General features: G+C 41.5%; 1 protein-coding gene across 1 annotated transcript; it reads left to right on the plus strand.

Annotated features, from left to right (window-relative positions):
- Positions 1-8,180: 8,180 nt before the first annotated feature.
- Positions 8,181-9,751, plus strand: LOC123160718 (uncharacterized). The gene is made up of 5 exons (XM_044578563.1): positions 8,181-8,426; positions 8,500-8,679; positions 8,783-9,014; positions 9,150-9,354; positions 9,432-9,751. Exons 1-5 carry the CDS (start codon positions 8,299-8,301, stop codon positions 9,593-9,595), a joined length of 909 nt encoding a protein of 302 aa, XP_044434498.1. The 5' UTR covers positions 8,181-8,298; the 3' UTR covers positions 9,596-9,751.
- The last annotated feature ends 10,685 nt before the right edge of the window (positions 9,752-20,436 follow it).

A 20,436-nucleotide genomic window follows, 5' to 3' on the forward strand; every position in this document is an offset into this window, starting at 1 on the left:
GGTCGCAGTAGCGGTGGGTGGCGGAGGCTGACGATGACGGTTTCTGCCTCCGTGGTCACCACCGCGGCGACCACGATGAGCACGGAAGCCACCTCTCTGCCTGTAGTCCGGACCAGAAGCCCCCTCGACGAAGCCTCCCGGAGGTCCGTAGAACGGACGGTCTATCGACCCGTCACTTTGCCATGCATATCCATGTCCACCGCCCTCCGACGGCGAACCGCGATGATGACCTTCGCCATACGCGTCATATCCCTCGTCACCACATTGGCCAAGGGGGGGGGGGTGACCACGGCCGCCATATGTGGCCTCCCTGCCTCGGTACGTTGGGAAGCGGTGCTGGCATGAGTTGCCACCTCGTCGATGCGCCGACGACGCGGCCCTAGCCGCAGGAGGCTGGCCCCCATAAAGCGGCGGTGGGGTGGGCGCCTGCTCTGTAAGCCCCGCCCTGCTCTGCGGCGGAGGCGCAACTTGATTGGGCGGCGGCGCATGCCGCGGAGCCAAGCCGGGCATCGGCGGCGCGACCTTAGGCTTGGGCGGCGCAGGTTTGGGAGGAGGGCCAGCGGCCCGACCGGCCATGGCCGCAGTAGGACGAACTCTTGGAGCCCTCCCGAATCCGATCCTCGGGAACCCCCGCACAGCGACCCGGCGAACCCTAGCCGCCTCCGACGTACTCCCTCCGTTCTAAAATAGATGACCCAACTTTATACTAAAGTTAGTATAAAGTTGGGTCATCTATTTTGGAACGGAGGGAGTATGAAACAGCCTCGAGATAGCAGGACTAGTCAACCCTCTCATCAACTCGATCGCATGCATGTCGAGGGCTGCATCGACGGACCGGTTTTTTTTGAGTCTAAACACACTTTATTAATTACTCAAAAATGTTCATAGGGATACAAGAGATGTTTGGAGGGTTTAAAAGCCATACATGGCGCCCGAAATCCAAACCAAAAGCATGCTTAGCGAGACTATGTGCCTCAATATTCGTTGCCCTCCCCTCAAAGATGAAGGAGCAATCATCAAACGTATTCTTTGACTCCACTATCTCTCTAATGGTACTAGCATAGACGCCACCAGTGCAGTTTTTTATGTCATTCACCACCTCTTGGCAGTCACTTGCTATGAGGATTTTAGCAAGGTCAAGATCCATAGCAAGATCAAGTGCCTCGCGACAGGCCAAGGCTTCCAAAGTCGCTGGATCTGAAATGCCATCGATCTTGATGGCCGAGGCTCCCAAAAAAGACCCCGAAGGGCTGGGGACCTGGGCCTCATACCCAGTCCTAGCCAAGCCCAACACGTTGTCACCCAACACCAGCCCATCATGGCCGAGTAACTCATTCAAACGAAGCGACCGGGCAGCTCTGATCCCGATCGCCTGATTCCCGGCGCTGACGCCACGGTCGCCGCCGGCTACGGCCCAGCCATCGCCCAGCGACCTTTCTTTCTCCTCACAACCATCGTCCAAGACTCCGGATGAATCAAATCGAAAAGAGTAAGATTTGGTAGACATACCTTGGGGAGGAGGCCCTTCCATGGCCTGGTCGCCGTCGCCACCGTCCTCTGATGAACGACTCGCCGGATCATCTCCTTCTTCTCCCCCACGTGTAGTCCTACCCTTGCCAGATCATCTAGGGGCAGCACTTTGTCTAAAGTCGATGCCACCTCCTCCTCACCGTAACCTAAATCAAAAAACTCGCAAATCAAATCAGAAGGCGTCGTCGACGGTGAAGACTCCGGCGAGTCTGCATCCGCCTCCCCATCGTATCGTCCGCATCATGATCGGCGAGCGCCCAGAAGCGGCCTCCGACTCACCGCCGAACGCCGAGGCATGGGGACGGGGAACGTGCATGGGCGGCCGTTGCCCCTGCCGTCGCCCCCGCAGTCGCCTCTCCCATTAGCTTCACCCTTCCTAGGCCCATGAAGTAAGTGGCATGTTGTTACTTGTTGAACGTTTTTAGAACATGGTGTATGCATGCTAGAAATATTGAAGTACTAGTGTTCAACTCAAAATAGAACAAAATTAGCATTTTGATTTGTGCTGCAAATGCTGTGGCATTTTGTTATTGATGGAAATCATATTAATGGTGTGCCCCTATCATCCAACACCACTAGTGCATTCTATTATTGGTGACGTGTGACACGTGGCTCACCACCATCATATGTCTATTACTGGTGGCGGCGTGGGTCAGGCACGCTACGTACGGCAATGCTACATGTACAAACAGTTTACAGGCTTTTACAGGGTGGGTTAGTTTTCATTGGCCAACAGGTGAGCGGGACGGCCCACCCCACTGAAAATCAGGGGGGGAAGAGGTTTGTGATTGGTTGTTAGATGCCCCTATCATCCAACACCCTCCTCAAAGTGGCACACACGAACTACTTTGTACTAATTAATTAATTAGTAGAGTACCTTATCCCACATTACAAATGATGAAGGTAATTCCTCAACCCCAAAGAATAAGATTAAATTTGTCCTCCTATACAAAGTTTTATCATGAGCGATGGTTTCTATTATAAGTTAGAAAAATGAAGAAAAATGGGGCCAAAAGCGGACATCAACAAGGGCAGACCGCACGGCACATGGAAGGGGTGAAAACATAACGAAATTCTTGCATCAGATCTGGAGTCAAACGCTAAAACATATTAGCTTTTGTGGGGATAGAGGGAAATACAGAAGGAGGCAAAATCCTCTTCATGGAAATAGAGATCGAAAAGGAACGTCGGTTTTCAGTGTGAACGCATGGAATGCAGAATGTTTACGATAAGGTTAATCAAGGTGAGACGAACATCGTGTCAAGATCCATAACAGGTAAACATAAAGTAGAAATACAAAAAAAAATGAAAGGGTGTTAGACTTTGTATTGTATATCGATAGGGTTTTTACATACCATATATAACGTGTACTTGTATTACCCTTTGGCAATATATAAAGAGCTGAGCCGCACCCTTGGAGGTGTGCGAGTCCTTCAACACCCAAACCTGAAACCTTACACAATGCAGATACTGCAGAACGTGTTTGGAAATATCACCAAAAGCGAATGAGAGCTTAAACTTGAGATCAGGTTGATTTTTAGTCCTAAACCAAACATTTGATCCCTAGTAACCGGAGCCGTGGAGGCTGTTTTTTTTGCTACTCATACTCATGCACATTGTGCTTTTTATGGCTAGATAGATATATGTATTTATCTTTCAGATAGATAGATGTATTTTTCACATACTTTTGCTTCAAACGTACTCTGAACGATGTCAGGGACTTTTCCTAAGAAAAACAATGTCAGGGACAAGTTAGGGAGTTAGGGGGCGCCGGGCGGGCGTATCCATCAGGTGGCGCCCGATTGGTAGAGGATTATACTAAGTTAATCGTACCTAGGAGTAGTCCATAATTAATTGGTAGAGGAGGCGGAGTCGGCCGGGGATGTCATCGATTCCGACTCAGGAATCAGATCGGTTGGCGCGTCTACATATACATATACGCCGGAGACGATCGCTACATATATAAGCCAAACTAGTTGGAGATCTCAACCCAGTCATACATATATCCCCTCTATCTTTCTCACAACACTTCCGTTCCGATCGGATCTACACTTCCACTTCCTTAATTAGCGTCCATGTCTGATCCTGGGGCCAGCGGTGGCGACGGCGGCGGCGTGCTGTACAAGAGGATCCCTCCTCCTCCTCCGCCGGAACCCCAAGACGAGGAGGGTCCTCGTCTTCCTACCTCGCCGTCGTACGAATGCTACCCACAGTAAGTTCCTCAGGCTGGTGGGGGGTTTTGGGACAAACAGGTGTCATCTGTTCATTGGTTGGGAAATTTGACTGTGGTTGAATTGAAAAACAGTCAAATGTCAAATAGATAGTTCCTTAAACTTTGGAGTTAGCATATACGAGATTAGGTTTGTTCCACCTCCGGTTCAAACACTGCCCCAAGCTGCTTTGCCTCCGCCTGCACAGGACTCTGCTGCCATGAAAAATCAGTAAATACATGAAAAATGACAAATGATGTCAGAAAGGGTTGAAAGTTGATGACGTGGCTTTGAATGGTGCATATTAAATGCATAAAAAGTCTGGAGTTGTAATTAGTTTAAGAAAATAAAACGCCTTTGTAACAGATGAGTTTTCGCTCGAAACCCTGATACTTCGAAAGAGATTGTCCATTTTGTACACAAAGTGCATCCAGTTTTTGCCATAACCCTCTCAACCTTTTTGAACATGCTATGTGGGTGAAATGCTGATACCATGCCAATTTTCAACATTTTCAGAGTTTATTTGTAGTGCTTTTCAAATTCAGGGTCATTTAGCTCAAAAAGAATCAGTAAATGCAGGAAAAATATCAAATGATGTCAGAAAGGGTTGAAAATTTGTGACGTGGCTTTGAATGGTGCATAGTAAACGCACAAAAATTCTGGAGTTGTAATAAGTTCAAAAAATGAAACGCGTTTGTAACAGATGAGTTTTCGTCCGAAACTCTGATACTTCGAAAGAGATTGTCCATTTTGTACACGAAGTGCATACAGTTTTTGCCATAACCCTCTCTACTTTTTTTGCACATGCTATGTGGGTGAAATGCTGATACCATGCCAAATTTCAACCTTTTCAGAGTTCATTTGTAGTGCTTTTCAATTTCAGGGTCATTTTGCTCAAAAAAATCAGTAAATGCATGAAAAATAGAAAATGTTGTCAGAAAGAGTTGAAAGTTGGTGACGTGGCTTTGAATGGTGCATACTAAACACACAAAAAGTCTGGAGTTGTAATAAGTTAAAAAAATGAAATGCCTTTATAACAGATGAGTTTTCTTCCGAAGCCTTGATACTTCGAAAGAGATTGTCCATTTTGTACACGAAGTGCATACAGTTTTTGTCATATCTCTCAATTTTTTTGCACATGCTATGTGGGTGAAATGTTGATACCATGCCAACTTTCAACCTTTTCAAAGTTCATTTGTAGTGCTTTTCAATTTCAGAGTCATTTAGCTCAAAAAAATCAGTAAATGCATGAAAAATAACAAATGATGTCAGAAATGGTTGAAAGTTGATGACGAGGCTTTTAATGGTGCATACTAAATGCACAAAAAGTCCTGAGTTGTAATAAGTGAAAAAAAATGAAACGCCTTTGTAATAGATGAGTTTTCGTCCGAAACCCTGATACTTCAAAAGAGATTGTCCATTTTGTACACGAACTGCATCCATTTTTTGTCGTAACCCTCTCTACTTTTTTGCACATGCTATGTGGGTGAAATGCTGATACCATGCCAACTTTCAACCTTTTCAAAGTTCATTTGTAGTGCTTTTCAATTCCAGAGTCATTTAGCTCAAAAAAATCAGTAAATGCATGAAAAATAACAAATGATGTCAGAAAGGGTTGAAAGTTGATGACGTGGCTTTTAATAGCGCATACTAAACGCACAAAAAGTCCTGAGTTATAATAAGTGAAAAAAAATGAAACGCCTTTGTAACAGATGAGTTTTCGTCCGAAACCCTGATACTTCAAAAGAGATTGTCCATTTTGTACACGAAGTGCATTCAGTTTTTGCAGTAACCCTCTTTACTTTTTTGCACATGCTATGTGGGTGAAATGCTGATACCATGCCAACTTTTAACCTATTCAGAGTTCATTTGTAGTGCTTTTGAATTTCAGGGTCATTTAGCTCAAAAAAAAATCAGTAAATGCATGAAAAATAGCAAATGATGTCAGAAAGGGTTGAAAGCTGATGATGTGGCTTTGAATGGTGCATATTAAATGCGCAAAAAGTCTGGAGTTGTAATAAATTAAAAGAATGAAACTCATTTGTAATAGATGAGTTTTCTTCCGAAGCCCTGATACTTCGAAAGAGATTGTCCATTTTGTACACGAAGTGCATCCAGTTTTTGCCGTAACTTTCTCAATTTTTTGGCACATGCTATGTGGGTGAAATGTTGATACAATGCGAACTTTCAACCTTTTCAAAGTTCATTTGTAGTGCTTTTCAATTTCAGAGTCATTTAGCTCAAAAAAATTAGTAAATGCATGAAAAATAACAAATGATGTCAGAAAGGGTTGAAAGTTGATGACGTGGCTTTTAATGGTGCATACTAAACGCACAAAAAGTTCTGAGTTGTAATAAGTGAAAAAAAATGAAACGCCTTTGTAACAGATGAGTTTTCGTCCGAAACCCTGATACTTCAAAAGAGATTGTCCATTTTGTACACGAAGTGCATCCAGTTTTTGTCGTAACCATCTCTATTTTTTGCACATGCTATGTGGGTGAAATGCTGATACCATGCCAACTTTTAACCTATTCAGAGTTCATTTGTAGTGCTTTTCAATTTCAGGGTCATTTAGCTCAAAAAAAAATCAGTAAATGCATGAAAAATAGCAAATGATGTCAGAAAGGGTTGAAAGCTGATGATGTGGCTTTGAATGCTGCATATTAAACGCACAAAAAGTCTGTAGTTGTAATAAATTAAAAGAATGAAACGCGTTTGTAACAGATGAGTTTTCTTCCGAAGCCCTGATACTTCGAAAGAGATTGTCCATTTTGTACACGAAGTCCATCCAGTTTTTGCAGTAACCCTCTCTACTTTTTTGCACATGCTATGTGGGTGAAATGTTGATACCATGCCAACTTTTAACCTTTTCAGAGTTCATTTGTAGTGCTTTTCAATTTCAGGGTCATTTAGCTCAAAAAAATCAGTAAATGCATGAAAAATAGTAAATGACGTCAGAAAGGGTTGAAAGTTGATGATGTGGATTTGAATGGTGCATATTAAATGCACAAAAAGTCTGGAGTTGTAATAAATTAAAAGAATGAAACTCATTTGTAATAGATGAGTTTTCTTCCGAAGCCCTGATACTTCGAAAGAGATTGTCCATTTTGTACACGAAGTGCATCCAGTTTTTGCCGTAACTTTCTCAACTTTTTGGCACATGCTATGTGGGTGAAATGCTGATACCATACCAACTTTCAACCTTTTCAAAGTTTATTTGTAGTGCTTTTCAATTTCAGGGTCATTTAGCTCAAAAAAAATCAGTAAATGCATGAAAAATAGCAAATGATGTCAGAAAGTTGATGACGTGGCTTTGAGTGATGCATACTAAACGCACAAAAAGTCTGTAGTTATAACAAGTGAAAAAATGAAACGGCTTTGTGACAGATGAGTTTTCGTCCGAAACCCTGATACTTCAAAAGAGATTGTCCATTTTGCACACGAAGTGCATCCAGTTTTTGTCGTAACCCTCTCTACTTTTTTGCACATGCTATATGGGTGAAATGCTGATACCATGCCAACTTATAACCTTTTCAGAGTTCATTTGTAGTGCATTTCAATTTCAGGGTCATTTAGCTAAAAAAATCAGTAAATGAGCTGAAAATTAGCAAATGACCCTGAAATCATCAACTTTAGTACCGGTTCGTGGCGTGAACCGGTACTAAAGGTGCTAGTGGGACTCCAGCCTGACAAAAGCCCGCCACCACCTCTTTAGTATCGGTTCGTGGCGTGAACCGGTACTAAAGGTTAGCCACGAACCGATACTAATGTGAGCCGCCCGCCTAGCCGTTGGGATCGGCACTAATGGTTACATTAGTGCCGGTTCAAATACAAACCGGGACTAATGAGCTTCACATTAGGCCAATAGAAAAATGCAGAGACAACGACAAGAACAGGCCAACACGAGTGGGCACGGGCTCTCGATGGAGATCAGACAGAGGAACGCACAAAAAATCAAGCACAAAACTGATCGTACGGGGATGGACTTAGATGTGAGATAAGTATGTTTTATCTAGTCTGTTAATGAAATGCTTTCCCCCGGCAAAAAAAGAAAAGTTAGATATTTTTTTTTGAGAAATCTCGCCTGCTTTATTTAGTCAGAAGCAATCGTCATAGGTAAGAAGAAAAGTTAGATAGATGTATATTTCACGTACTGTTGCTTTCAACCATGTTGTTGTGCCACGGACGTATTCATCAGGTGGCCGGCCCAGCCCAGCCCGATTGCACTGCAGAGGATTACTAATTACAGTAGTAATTAATGACCTAAAAAAACCTAGTTAGTAATTAATTGGTAGAGGGCCCGGAGTTGTTCTAAAAAAGAAAAAAAGGAAAAGAGAAAAAAGGTAGAGGAGGCGGAGTCGGCCGGAGATCTCATCGATTCCGAGTCAGGAATCAGATCAGTTCGCGCGCGCGTCTACATATACACCGGATAGGTCGGTTGATTCATAGATCGATACACATATACAGAGATAAGCCAAACTAGCACCCCCTCTTTCTCTCTCGCAACACTTTGGGTTCCGATCGGATCTACCGGAGGCGAGTGAAATCCTTAGCGTCCATGTCTGATACTGGGGGCGGCGGCGGCGGCGGTGTGCTGTACAAGAGGATCCCTCCTCCGGAACCGGAACCCCAACACGAGGAGGGTCCTCGTTTTCCTACCTCGCCGTCCTACGAGTGCTACCCAGAGTAAGTTCCTCGTACACACTTTTCCATCGACTAGAGTCATTCACAAATTAACCAATTATTATTAACCTATAAGGTATGGGAGCATGGCTGATTACATTCCCGCTCGCACCGGCCACCGCGGCCTCTCCGATGATTACCATGATTATTGGGCTAGAAATCCCGATAATTCAAAGATGATCCCTCCTCCGCCGGAACCCCAGGACGAGGAGGGTCCTCGTCTTCCTACCTCGCCGTCGTACGAATGCTACCCACAGTAAGTTCCTCAAGCCTTGCCTCCTCCTCGTACACACTAGCTAGCTTTTCCATCGACTAAAGTCGTTCATTAATTAATCCAATTATTATTAACCTACTATAAGGTATGGGAGCATGGCCGATTACATTCCCGCTGGCCTCTCCGATGATTACCACGATTATTGGGCTAGAAATCCCAGTAATGTTCCCACTTACAATATCGGTGGCGACTCCTCGGCCTTTGATGCCATGTACGAGGACGACGACTGCGGTCTCACCGCGGCGGACCTCGAGCGCCAGACCAACGAGTACATAACCGCCGCGCTCGACCACTACAACAGCCAAGACCAGAACCAGGTAGTACGAACTATATGTACCCCAAAAACATTTAATTACCCTCGCTCCCTACTTTTTTGTATGTCTATGTACACGCAATTTTCGTAATTAACTTCTTCGTCCTTTTTGCCTCAACATATATATGCTAATATATAGGTCAAGTATGAGCTCGTCAGAGCCATATACACTAGCACGGCGATCATGGATGAAAGAGGCTTCTATGGTCATGTAAACTTCACCGCCAAAAGCAGCTTGGAGAATTCAAAGGAGGAGTTATTGTTCGCGGAGGTATATTACGAGCGCGGCAGCGATACGTGTATACCCACCTCCATAGTTTCTTTGGAAGGGCAAAATGGAGTTGGTTAGTTCTACGCCAACCCGAGCTCATACATATCCTCTTAATTATTTTGCTAGTAATTCATGTCAATTTATATGTAGGTGGGGTTAGGGGCAAGGACATTTGTGGTCCCTATCGTGGCATGGAGATTCGTGTCGACACTCAACATTGCTATGCATGTCTAGAAGCCGTGAAGCACCCGGAGGATGGAACATTGTATGAGACCGGTCATCACGTGGATGGCTGCTATGGCTATTTGTTGTAGTTAATAACTAGTCAAATGCAAAGCGTGTGCATTCATTATTCTATTTGGCAATAATTCAAAGTCAAGATGAAATATGTGTACATTTGTTATTCTATTTTGTTCAAATGCACCGGCATAACATATGTTTAGTTTATATATATACTCTGTTAGTACAAAGTTGAGTCATCTATTTTGGAATAGAAGGAGTATATGCCAACATCTTTGATTTGCTCCCTCCTTATTGGCCATTCTGTGCACCCATCCTGTAAAAATAACCCAACATGCATGTTGATCATGGTTTCTAATAGCACCATGATTAACTGATGGTTGATCATGGTTTCTAATAGCAACATGATTAACTGATGGTCACGTCTTTCTCTCCCTACCTCCCGTCCATCAACAAACGACATTTAGCAATTGGAAACACTATACACGCGGTGGAACAACAGCCAACTACATTTATATGGAAAACCATCCCTCATCAATAACTACTACTCCCTCCGTTCGGAATTACTTGTCTCAAAAATGAATATATCTAAAACTAAAATACGTCTAGATACATCCATTTTCGCGACAAGTAATTCCAAACGGAGGGAGTAGTAATCATGGCGCATCTTCAAAGTTGGCCCTCAAGCCGCTCGCATCTATCTGGACTGAGTGGTCTAAACGCGGTACCCCATCCATCCGCGGACCGGTCCGGACATCCGTTTTTCCCGCAAATCAGAACCAAACTGGATGAGCTTTGCGCGGGCGTCCGGGCCGCTTCACATAAGCGTCCGACACCTAGGTCCCACCAAACAACCCTCCCGTGATAGCTCTCCAACGGGCCGATTAGCTTCCTGCGTCGCAGCAGCCTGCTTTAATGCCGCGTGATGTGACCAAACCGGTGGGAGGCGCTGACCAACACTGACCATGTGGACCAGACCTGTGTCACATGCTGCATGTGTCAAACTGATGGTGTAGAGCATGTGGCTCCCATGGACATTGCCACAAAAGTTTGCTGTGGGTTAGATGTGGAATAAAATTATTAGCACACATTTAAAAGTTTAAGTAACAGTTTATTAGCACACATTTCAAAGTGTAAATAAGTGTTTATATGGTGGATGCCCAAAATTCTTTTCCAAATACAATGCACACATGTGACCAAACTCATATTAATACATTTAATGGAAAATTTATAATTAACCAAAATAGTTAATTCTATATGGGTTTAAAAGTTTCATGATGTACACCTGCTAGTATTTCACGACACATGCATATGTAGCTTTGTAAACCCCGGTGGGTAGTGCATATACAAGCCAATAAACAAACACATAATTTAAAAACTAGCACAAGAGAGGCATGCCAAGCCATGCCATGCATGCAAACTCTCTCAAGGTGGCACTGAAAAATAAAATGCGGCGCAAACCAATACGGGTTGGCACATATCGACTAGTTGTCTGGTCATTAGTTATTCCAAATGTATTCCTGCACACACGTATATATGTTGTCTTGGATTATCTCATCACCAATGAGGTCCCACCAACTGGTGTTGAAGTGGTGTTCCCCGGGTAGTTGTTCCTCAGCCCCGGCTACGACGTCCTCCTGTGACACCGTCGACAACGGTCCACTCATAGGCTCAGCCCCGACCATGAAACCGTGATATATACCCGCATGTATCATCATCTGCTGCTGTCGTTGTTGGTGCTGGTAGAGCTACAATGGCGGGATTTGGGTGGCCATCATCTGGTGGTGGTGGTTCCTGAAGTAGTGGTCATTCATCATAGAACGTGCCACGCTGCCCATCATCGATGAGCACGCCCCGACGTCATGCAATGGTACGAAAAAGCTCCAGAAAACAACGGTAGATGCGCCAATTTTGATGAAATGTCATAGTCCATGAAAGGAGGCAATGTTTCTAGCTCGATGAAGCCCCGCTAGTGTTCTGCTCCCATGGACATTGGCATGGCATATGACGACATCACCACCTTCTTCAGTCTGGTGCTCTTATATGGAAGATCCTGCAAGGTGAAAAATTTATTCTGAGGCGCTCATGGCATGGCATGTGACGTCTGCTATGATTTCTAGTAGACCAGGCCTATATCATGTACTATATGTGTCAAACATGGTGTAGAGCATGTCGCTCCCTTGGACACCACCACAAATGTTCGCCTTGGATTATATGTGGAACAAAATGACTAACACACATTTAGAAGAGTATAGGTAATATTTTATTAGAACACATTTCAAAGTGTAAATAATTGTTTATGTGGTGGATGGAAATCCCCTATAGGTCGGTGCACGCCCAAAATTCTTTTGCAGATACAATGCACACATGTGACCAAATTCACATTAATACATTTATTGGAAAGTTTATAAGTAAGCAAAATAGTTTATACTACATGAGTTTAAAAGATGCATGGTGTACACACAATTACAACACATGCATATGTAGCTACTTATACCCCGGTTGGTAGTGCGTATACAAGCTAATACACATACACAATTGAAAAACTATCCTCATTCTGTTGACAATTTCCAGTTTTCAACATCTGACTGCAAAATGTATTCTATGATATTTTCTATTTTTGTTTGCGGTTCAGAAACATGTAATCTGGGATCAACTAGCAGTTATGGACTATGTCCGTCATGAAGCACTATCACTACTAGAATAGCCCTTTATGCTGAGTTTCAAAGAAACCTGGTATAGCCATATTAAACTCGGCAACATCTTCGTCGAGTGCCAAACTCGTCGCTCTGTACTCAGCTGGACAGGGCCCGGCAATCATTAATACTACCAAGTTGTAATGTTCCGACATCCTTGTGACCAAGTCACCTGTGTCTGGCCATACGATGATGGATGTTGTCACACCGAGAGGGCCCTAAAAACATTTCTCCATCGTTGGAGAGAAAATCTCACTCTTGAGATATCTTGCCCCTTGTCATAATTTCTGATAAACCTATAAGTTGTCATTGTAATCACCGTGTTAGCGATGATTTTGAGAAACCCCAAGTTGTATCGTCCGGCATGAAGTGACTTGATGCTCTCATGGTCTACTAGCCGATCGAACATTCATCGTATTTCATCCAAGGGCTTGGGACTAGTTGGATATGATGCAATTGCCAGTAGTCTGATGGCTAGCGATGCCCTTCTTTTTGTTAGGCTGTGTTTAATAATAATTCAATAAAAATGGTTGTGTGCATCATTTTTTATGCAGAGGCCAGGGGTCTCAACCTCCTTTTTCAAGAAAAAAATGTATGCATTGTGCATAGTCAAAAGATTGATGGGCTATTTATATGCTAGCTGGCATTAAAGTGTATAAAGCGTACTGTTAAGTCGCAGTTGCATGCAACTCAAAAGGCAAGAAAGCGATCCAAAAGAAATATACCAATCTAGTGAGGACGTTAGCTAGTCGATCTGGAAAGAAGAAGAAAGACGAACGATCTTTCGGCCGAGCGCCTGAAAGAGATAAACCACTATCGATCGATCCATGTATATGTTACCTATAAGTCTTGTTCATAATTCAGAAGAAGGGAGTTCAGAAAAGCCAAATAAGCCACAACAATGCCACTAACATTTCCTATACACACAAACGACTTATTAACTATACTACAAATAGCCATAGAGACCACCCACATGATGACCGGTCTCATACAGTGTACCACCCACATGCATAAGTTTTTGGTGTCAACTTTTTTTCATACACATTCTATATTTTTTGTATAAATAAGGAACATTTTTTATACACACATTTAACAATTTTTAAATACAAGCTTAACACTTTTCAAAACATATTTTTATGTCAACATTTTTGCATATATATTGTACATTTTTTGTATACATCAGGAACACTTTTTTATACACGTTTAACATTTTTTAATTACATGATTAACATTTTTTAAATATATATTTTTTATGCCTACTTTTTTTGCAAAAATAATTAGCCCAAAGCGAGCCAGTTAGCTCCAGTCGGCCCATAGTGGGCCGACAGGACGCAATCAGCCCACAGTGGGCCGACAGGGGCCAGTCGGCCAGCTGTAGGCCGACTGGAATCCAATCGGCCTGCTGTGGGCCGACTAGGCCCAGTCGGCCTGCAGCGGGCCGACGGTGTATTATTTTTGAAAATTTTTTAGCCAGCGTAATATTTATGAAAATTAATAAAAAACTTTATTATTTAAAAAAAATTAGCTCTTAGCTGACGGTCTGGCGTCAATACTAAACAACTATCGATATCTCATGGTGGTCATCAAACAATTTGACTGGGTCCCTGCAGAAAACAGGTCTGGGCTTCATTCTCACCGTATGACCTACGATTGGCAACAGCTGCCTTGTACAAGGAAAATTGTCATACCATTCTAAGGTTCAATTAGGCTTGATATCGCCATCTCTCTACTATAGGTAAGTCACTCAGATTTACCATCCCATATAGCAAGGCGAATAATAAGAGTAAGTCAGTATGGTGATCAATCTATCCCGTATATTTTACCCTATTTTCTGTATATTTTATTTTCGGAGAGAAATAATTTGAATAAAACCCAAATAACTCCAAATTGAAAATAATTTCAAAGGGACTTTAAATTTGATTCTTTTAAACTTCCAACTCATATTTCATATGTTTTGAAGAAGTCATTTTATCTTCTCTCATGAAAATCATTGAGTTGCTTAAAGTTTCCGAATTCGAAAATATTTCCAAATGAAATTCAAATATTTTCAAAAACCCTTTTCATTTGTTGAAATGAAAGAAGTCATATCATCTTCTCTCTAGGGTTTTGTGATGAAATGAATTTGAATTCATGGAGATCATAAATGCAAAAATGAAAGTTTGGGAAAGTCCTTTTATTCCCTTCTATCTATCTATCTATCTATATACATCTACTAATTACAGACTCCCAAAAAATTACCACGTTAATTAGATTTTACGAGCCGTTAATCTGGTGGGACCGAATTATTAAGGTGCAGATCCACCCGTATAATCCTTGCAATCTAAGAAAAAACAACATAGCGCATCTATCTATCTATCTATCTATACCTATACTAATTACAGACTCCCAAAAAATTACCACGTTAATTTGATTTTACGAGCCGTTAATCTGGTGGAACCGAATTATTAAGGTGCAGATCCACCCGTATAATCCTTGCAATCTAAGAAAAAACAACATAGCGCATCTATCTATCTATCTATCTATACCTATACTAATTACAGACTCCCAAAAAATTACCACGTTAATTAGATTTTACGAGCCGTTAATCTGGTGGGACCGAATTATTAAGGTGCAGATCCACCCGTATAATCCTTGCAATCTAAGAAAAAACGACATAGCGCAGATTTTAGAAAACCAATCTAGGGCAGCAGTAAAACGGCATCTCGATCCTGACAAGGACCATGGCACTGCGGAGACAAGAAGCGGCCGCTGGTTGGCTGCTCCTTGCGGGGAGCGGCATCTCGATCCTGACAAGACCATGGAGTTGCGGAGGCAAGAGGCGGCCGCTGGCTGGGTGCTCCTCACGTGGGTGGACTCTCAAGTGATAGATCAGAGAACAGTCCATGCGTTCCTGCTTCTCCCCGCTTGAGCAAGGTCAACGGGGAAGGTGTAGAGCAGAGGATATCGGAGGAACATGAGGTTGTGGAGAGGATTGGGTAGAAGATGTCGAGATGCTGGCAGGTAAAGTAATTGATGTAATCAAGCAGGTTTGGTCTAGCCAAATACTGGCAGCGTAAGCGGCAGGACGAAATCCATCTGTTACATGTACTTTACTTAAGATGCTAGCGCATCTAGCCGGAATTGATCAACCTCTTTGTGAAAGTCAGCCTTCTTTTCTTCTGTGCAACTCCCATCTCGCTCCTTTCTCTCTTGACTACTGCTGCTAGCCAACTACAATGATCTTCTCGAGCTTTTTATCACGGATTGTGAGATGGCACCACTTTGCATATACCTGCTGATTGGCGCTAGCTGTGCTTCAGCGCAGAAGGTAACATCTCATGGCCTCGAAACTATGAGCGTTACGGTGCAGGTCAACGCGGGATGGTGAGATGCTTCGGATGTGTCCAAGTCAATTCAGGTCTGAAATTTGATAGGTATATCATGTCCTATGAATTATGATACGTTAATTCTCTTATCATGCAAATTAAAACCGATACCATAGCAAAGGAGACCCTGTGTATTATCATAGCGGGATTCAGATTTCATAATACACTAGCGTCTTCCTTAGGGAGCTCCAGAAGAATAACTGAAGAACTGCTTAATTAAGGAGCTTGCGTGATACCTGAGTTGCTTTCCCTTGAATAGTAGAACAGATCCAAAGCACGCAGGCGAGCACACATGGTGGACGGAGACAAGCCATACTTTTTGGAGGACTGCTTCTAGGGTTGATGTCCTATTGCTGGAGAAAGAATAGTAGCAACAACATCTTTTTGTCCAGAGATAATATCATATATGGTTCATACTCGAGAAAGGTACTCGCTGCTTTTTAATAGATGTACAGTTTTATCTCTGTAGCTGTTTATGGATGGAACTGATAACATATTACATGCATGACTCATGTCTATGTATTTTACACATAGTGTCTTGGACTGCTATTTTGTTAAACGATGTTACATTGTCATGTCAGATCTTTCTCTTTGTTAGTTTTTTTCGAAGATAATTGTGTGGTTAATTGCTGTCGAGAGTGCGAACATTTTGATACCAAGCTACAAATAGGCAAAAATTTCCAAAAAAATAAATAAATCAAATCACTCTAAAGTGCTGGAAAATCCTGATTTTTTCCTACATGTAAATGTCCATTACGTATATATATAGGACCAAAAAAATATTTAATTAACATTTCAGTGTAACATACAAAATAAATTCTAATAAACTTTAAAGTTACGGAGTACACGTCTAAATGTACAGTTTTTATGGAACTGAAAACACCTTTTCTTTATTTTTTTAGCCGAGCTCAAAAAGAAATTCAGGTTTCTACTTTTTGCCCAATATCATCATAGATTAATGTGACTGAGTAGTAGACGGTGGAGTTGGCAAGCACACAAAGTTTTTGTTTGCACTGTTACTGAAACAAGAAAGATAATATTTTTGTGATGAAAAATACAATTAAGCCTTTTAGAGTAAGCCATGTTACCAAATAAATAAGGGCTGGAGAAGATCGAATTACTACATATACCAAATAAAGTACTGTTATCGAAGCAGGTGTGAGATTTCATGTTTTATCTTTAATATATTAGGTCAAGCGTGTGTCACTTGGAGTATAAAGAAATCTTTCAACATGCAGGCACCGAATGCTTCAGCTAGACATTTCCATCGGTGATCCATGGAGGCTAGGCACCACCACCTTCACCTTAAAGATAATTTTAAATTAGCTCGGTGATCAGTAGGTCTTTAATCTGTACTCTCGATACAAACACATTAAAGGCATGTGCTACCATCGGTTGATGCATGGAGACCAGGTTACAATGACAACATTAACACCTATGTTTAATAGGTTTTATATATAATTTCCTTTTTCTATTGAGGGTTGATCTATAATTTACCTTTTTATGTTAGTACATGTGGCAAAATTGAAGCTCTTCATGTATCGACTTCACATGCATTGTGTTTTGCTGCAGCACATTCATGGCAAGGACACATGGCTCTTTGGTGCCTAGGGGTTGGAAGGATGCCCACATGACTACTGGAATAGTATGTAGGAACGAAGCTAATCAAGTATGTGAAATTAACTATGAGGAGAGAATTTTTAGCACAGGAAGTGTACACTCATCATGAACTAAGTAACGGAAATCCAAGGGTATCGACAAGGATGACTATCAACACCATAGCGCTCTTTAGCTCAAATTGTTACTCCCTCTGTAAACTAATATAAGAGCATTTAGATTACTAAAGTAGTGATCTAAACGCTCTTATATTAGTTTACGGAGGGAGTACACGATATAAAGCATTCCGAGCCTATATGAAGTTATAAATGCACATATATATTACATTCATCCACAAGCAGTATTTGACTTTCAGGTACGCCTGTGAACATCTTACGCAACTACAACTCACAGTTCAGAAAACATCATATGAAATACCCTTTTTGTGTACTAAATAAATTATGTGGTAACTAGAACAATGATATAATTCATATATAGATATATGTGAAACAACATTTTGCGTAGTATAACTACTTGGCTAACAAGTAGTTGACATTCTTTCTTACCAATAAGTAGACCACTTTTCTACAGTAAATCCATGTTCATACCATGAACCCATTAAAGTGGCCCCTAAAGCTTTGTTCTTCTTAGTGGCAGCTCACCAAAGTACCAAATGGTTAGATGACATAATACCCAACCCCCAATTCCCTCCAATATGAACCTATTTATATCCTTCTAACTCATTATTAACTTAGACACAATAAAAGTTAAAAAAATTCACCAAACACGACGGAGAATCTTATGATTTTGTTTTTCTATTACGAGTTAATCTACTTCTGCCCTAAGAAACCAAATTTACTTTTACACATGTAATCCAGCTAAATAATAATTTTGATATAATATACTCACTGCTAATTAAACATATAAATGATTAAATGTATCCACTTAATTTAGCTGACACGCTTATTATATCCTTAGAAATGCATAAATGCAATATGTCATGCTTCTAGGGTCCAATGGGAAACAATGTCATGGATTAACCAAATTAGATATCCTCATATATATTTCCAATAAATCTTCTCTTCTTTTGTCTCCATATTGACTTGCTTCAAATTTCTATAGTATGTCATGACTTTGACACTGAAAAAAACATAAGCATCACAAAAATAAATTATAATTATTTTGTCGGGCACATATATGGTATACAAAGAAGCAAGAGGTTAATTAAAGAAAAACAAAATAAAATCCTAAGAGTTATAAGACATTCTTCTAATCATATTTTGAAACTTAGAATTGAACTAATAAAAAATAAAAAATTGAGACACCGTACATGTGCTTCAGGGTGAAGTGGATGGATGGGTGTTTCACTTTTTTCCTTCCATGATAGTTATTATTTATGCCAAAACAAATGCATCAAACTTATTGACTAGCCCGTGCGAATGCACGGGTTGACGACTCTAGTTCATTTAACTTTCAAAAAGATTCACATTTCACTCAATTTCACACAAACAACCACACCACAATCAAACAAACAATCAAAACTATTTATTTAATATAACATTCCAAAATTTAGAATTTTGGGATGTTACAGTATCTATAATTTTTGATTGTTCCATGCTATTATATATTATCTGTTTTGGATGTTTTATATGCATTAATATGCTATTTTATATTATTTTTAGGACTAACCTATTAACCTAGAGCCCAGTGCTAGTTCCTGTTTTTTCCTTGTTTTTGAGTTTTGCAGAAAAGGAATACCAAACGGAGTCCAAACGGAATAAAACTTTCATGATGATTTTTCTTGGACCAGAAGGAAACCAGGAGACCTGGAGATGAAGTCGGAGGAGCCACAAGGCAGCCACTAGGACGGAGGGAGTGCCCAGGGGGGTAGGGCGCGCCCCCACCCTTGTGGGCCCCTCGTGCTCCTCCTAACCTAATTCTTTCGCCTATATATACTCTTATATGCCCAAACCACCATAGGCACCCACGAAAACACTTTTCCATCATCGCAACCCTCTGTACCTGTGAGATCCCATCTAGGGGCCTTTTCTGGCGTCCTACCAGAGGGGGATTCGATCACGGAGGGCTTCTACATCAACTCTATTGCCCTTTCAATAAAGCGTGAGTAGTTTACCACAGACCTACGGGTCCATAGCTAGTAGCTAGATGGCTTCTTCTCTCTCTTCGATTCTCAATACCATGTTCTCCTTGATGTTCTTGGAGATCTATTCAATGTAATACTTTTTTGCGGTGTGTTTGCTGAGATCCGATGAATTGTGGATTTATGATCAGCTTATCTATGAATATTATTTGAATCTTCTCTGAATTCTTTTATGCATGATTTGGTATCTTTGTAAGTCTCTTCGAACTATCAATTTGGTTTGGTCAACTAGATTGGTTTTTCTTGCAATGGGAGAAGTGCTTAGCTTTGGGTTTAATCTTGTGGTGTCCTTTCCCAGTGACAGTAGAGGCAGCAAGGCACGTATTATATTGTTGCCATCGAGGATAAAAAGATGAGGTTTCATCATATTGCTTGAGTTTATTCCTCTACATCATGTCATCTTGCTTAATGCGTTACTCCGTTCTTTATGAACTTAATACTCTAGATGCATACTGGATAGCGGTCGATGTGTGGAGTAATAGTAGTAGATGCAGGCAGGAGTCGGTCTACTTGACACGGACGTGATCCCTATATTCATGATCATTGCCTTAGATATCATCATAAATTTGCACTTTTCAATCAATTGCTTGGCAGTAATTTGTTCATCCATCACAATATTTTCTATCTTGAGAGAAGCCTCTAATGAAACCTATAGCCCCCGGGTCTAATTTCCATCATATAATTTTCCGATCTACAATATCAGTTTCCTATTTACTTTCTTTGCAGTATTTTACTTTCCGATCTATAAACCAAAAATATCAGAAATATTTACTTTACCATTTATCTATCTCTATCAGATCTCACTTTGCAAGTAACCGTGAAGGGATTGACAACCCCTTTATCGCGTTGGGTGCAAGTTGGTGTTTGTTTGTGCAGATATTCGGTGGCTTGTGCGTTGTCTCCTACTAGATTGATACCTTGGTTCTCAAAACTGAGGGAAATACTTACTCTACTTTGCCGCATCACCCTTTCCTCTTCAAGGGAAAAACCAACGCAAACTCAAGAAGTAGCAGTACATACCCTCAGCCTCGAGGATGAACTACTCACACATCACCATGAGAACGGAGAATAAGTTGGTGGTGATGCTGATGGAGGAG

The sequence above is a fragment of the Triticum aestivum genome, chromosome 7B (genome assembly GCF_018294505.1).
Source record: "Triticum aestivum cultivar Chinese Spring chromosome 7B, IWGSC CS RefSeq v2.1, whole genome shotgun sequence".
In the NCBI taxonomy this organism is placed as follows: Eukaryota; Viridiplantae; Streptophyta; class Magnoliopsida; order Poales; family Poaceae; genus Triticum; species Triticum aestivum.

Coding starts and splice junctions, on each gene's coding strand:
- LOC123160718 (XM_044578563.1), top strand. CDS start 8,299: ATGTCTGATACTGGGGGCGGCGGCGGCGGCGGTGTGCTGTACAAGAGG. Junction 9,015..9,149: donor ACAGCCAAGACCAGAACCAG/GTAGTACGAACT, acceptor GCTAATATATAG/GTCAAGTATGAGCTCGTCAG. Junction 9,355..9,431: donor GGAAGGGCAAAATGGAGTTG/GTTAGTTCTACG, acceptor ATTTATATGTAG/GTGGGGTTAGGGGCAAGGAC.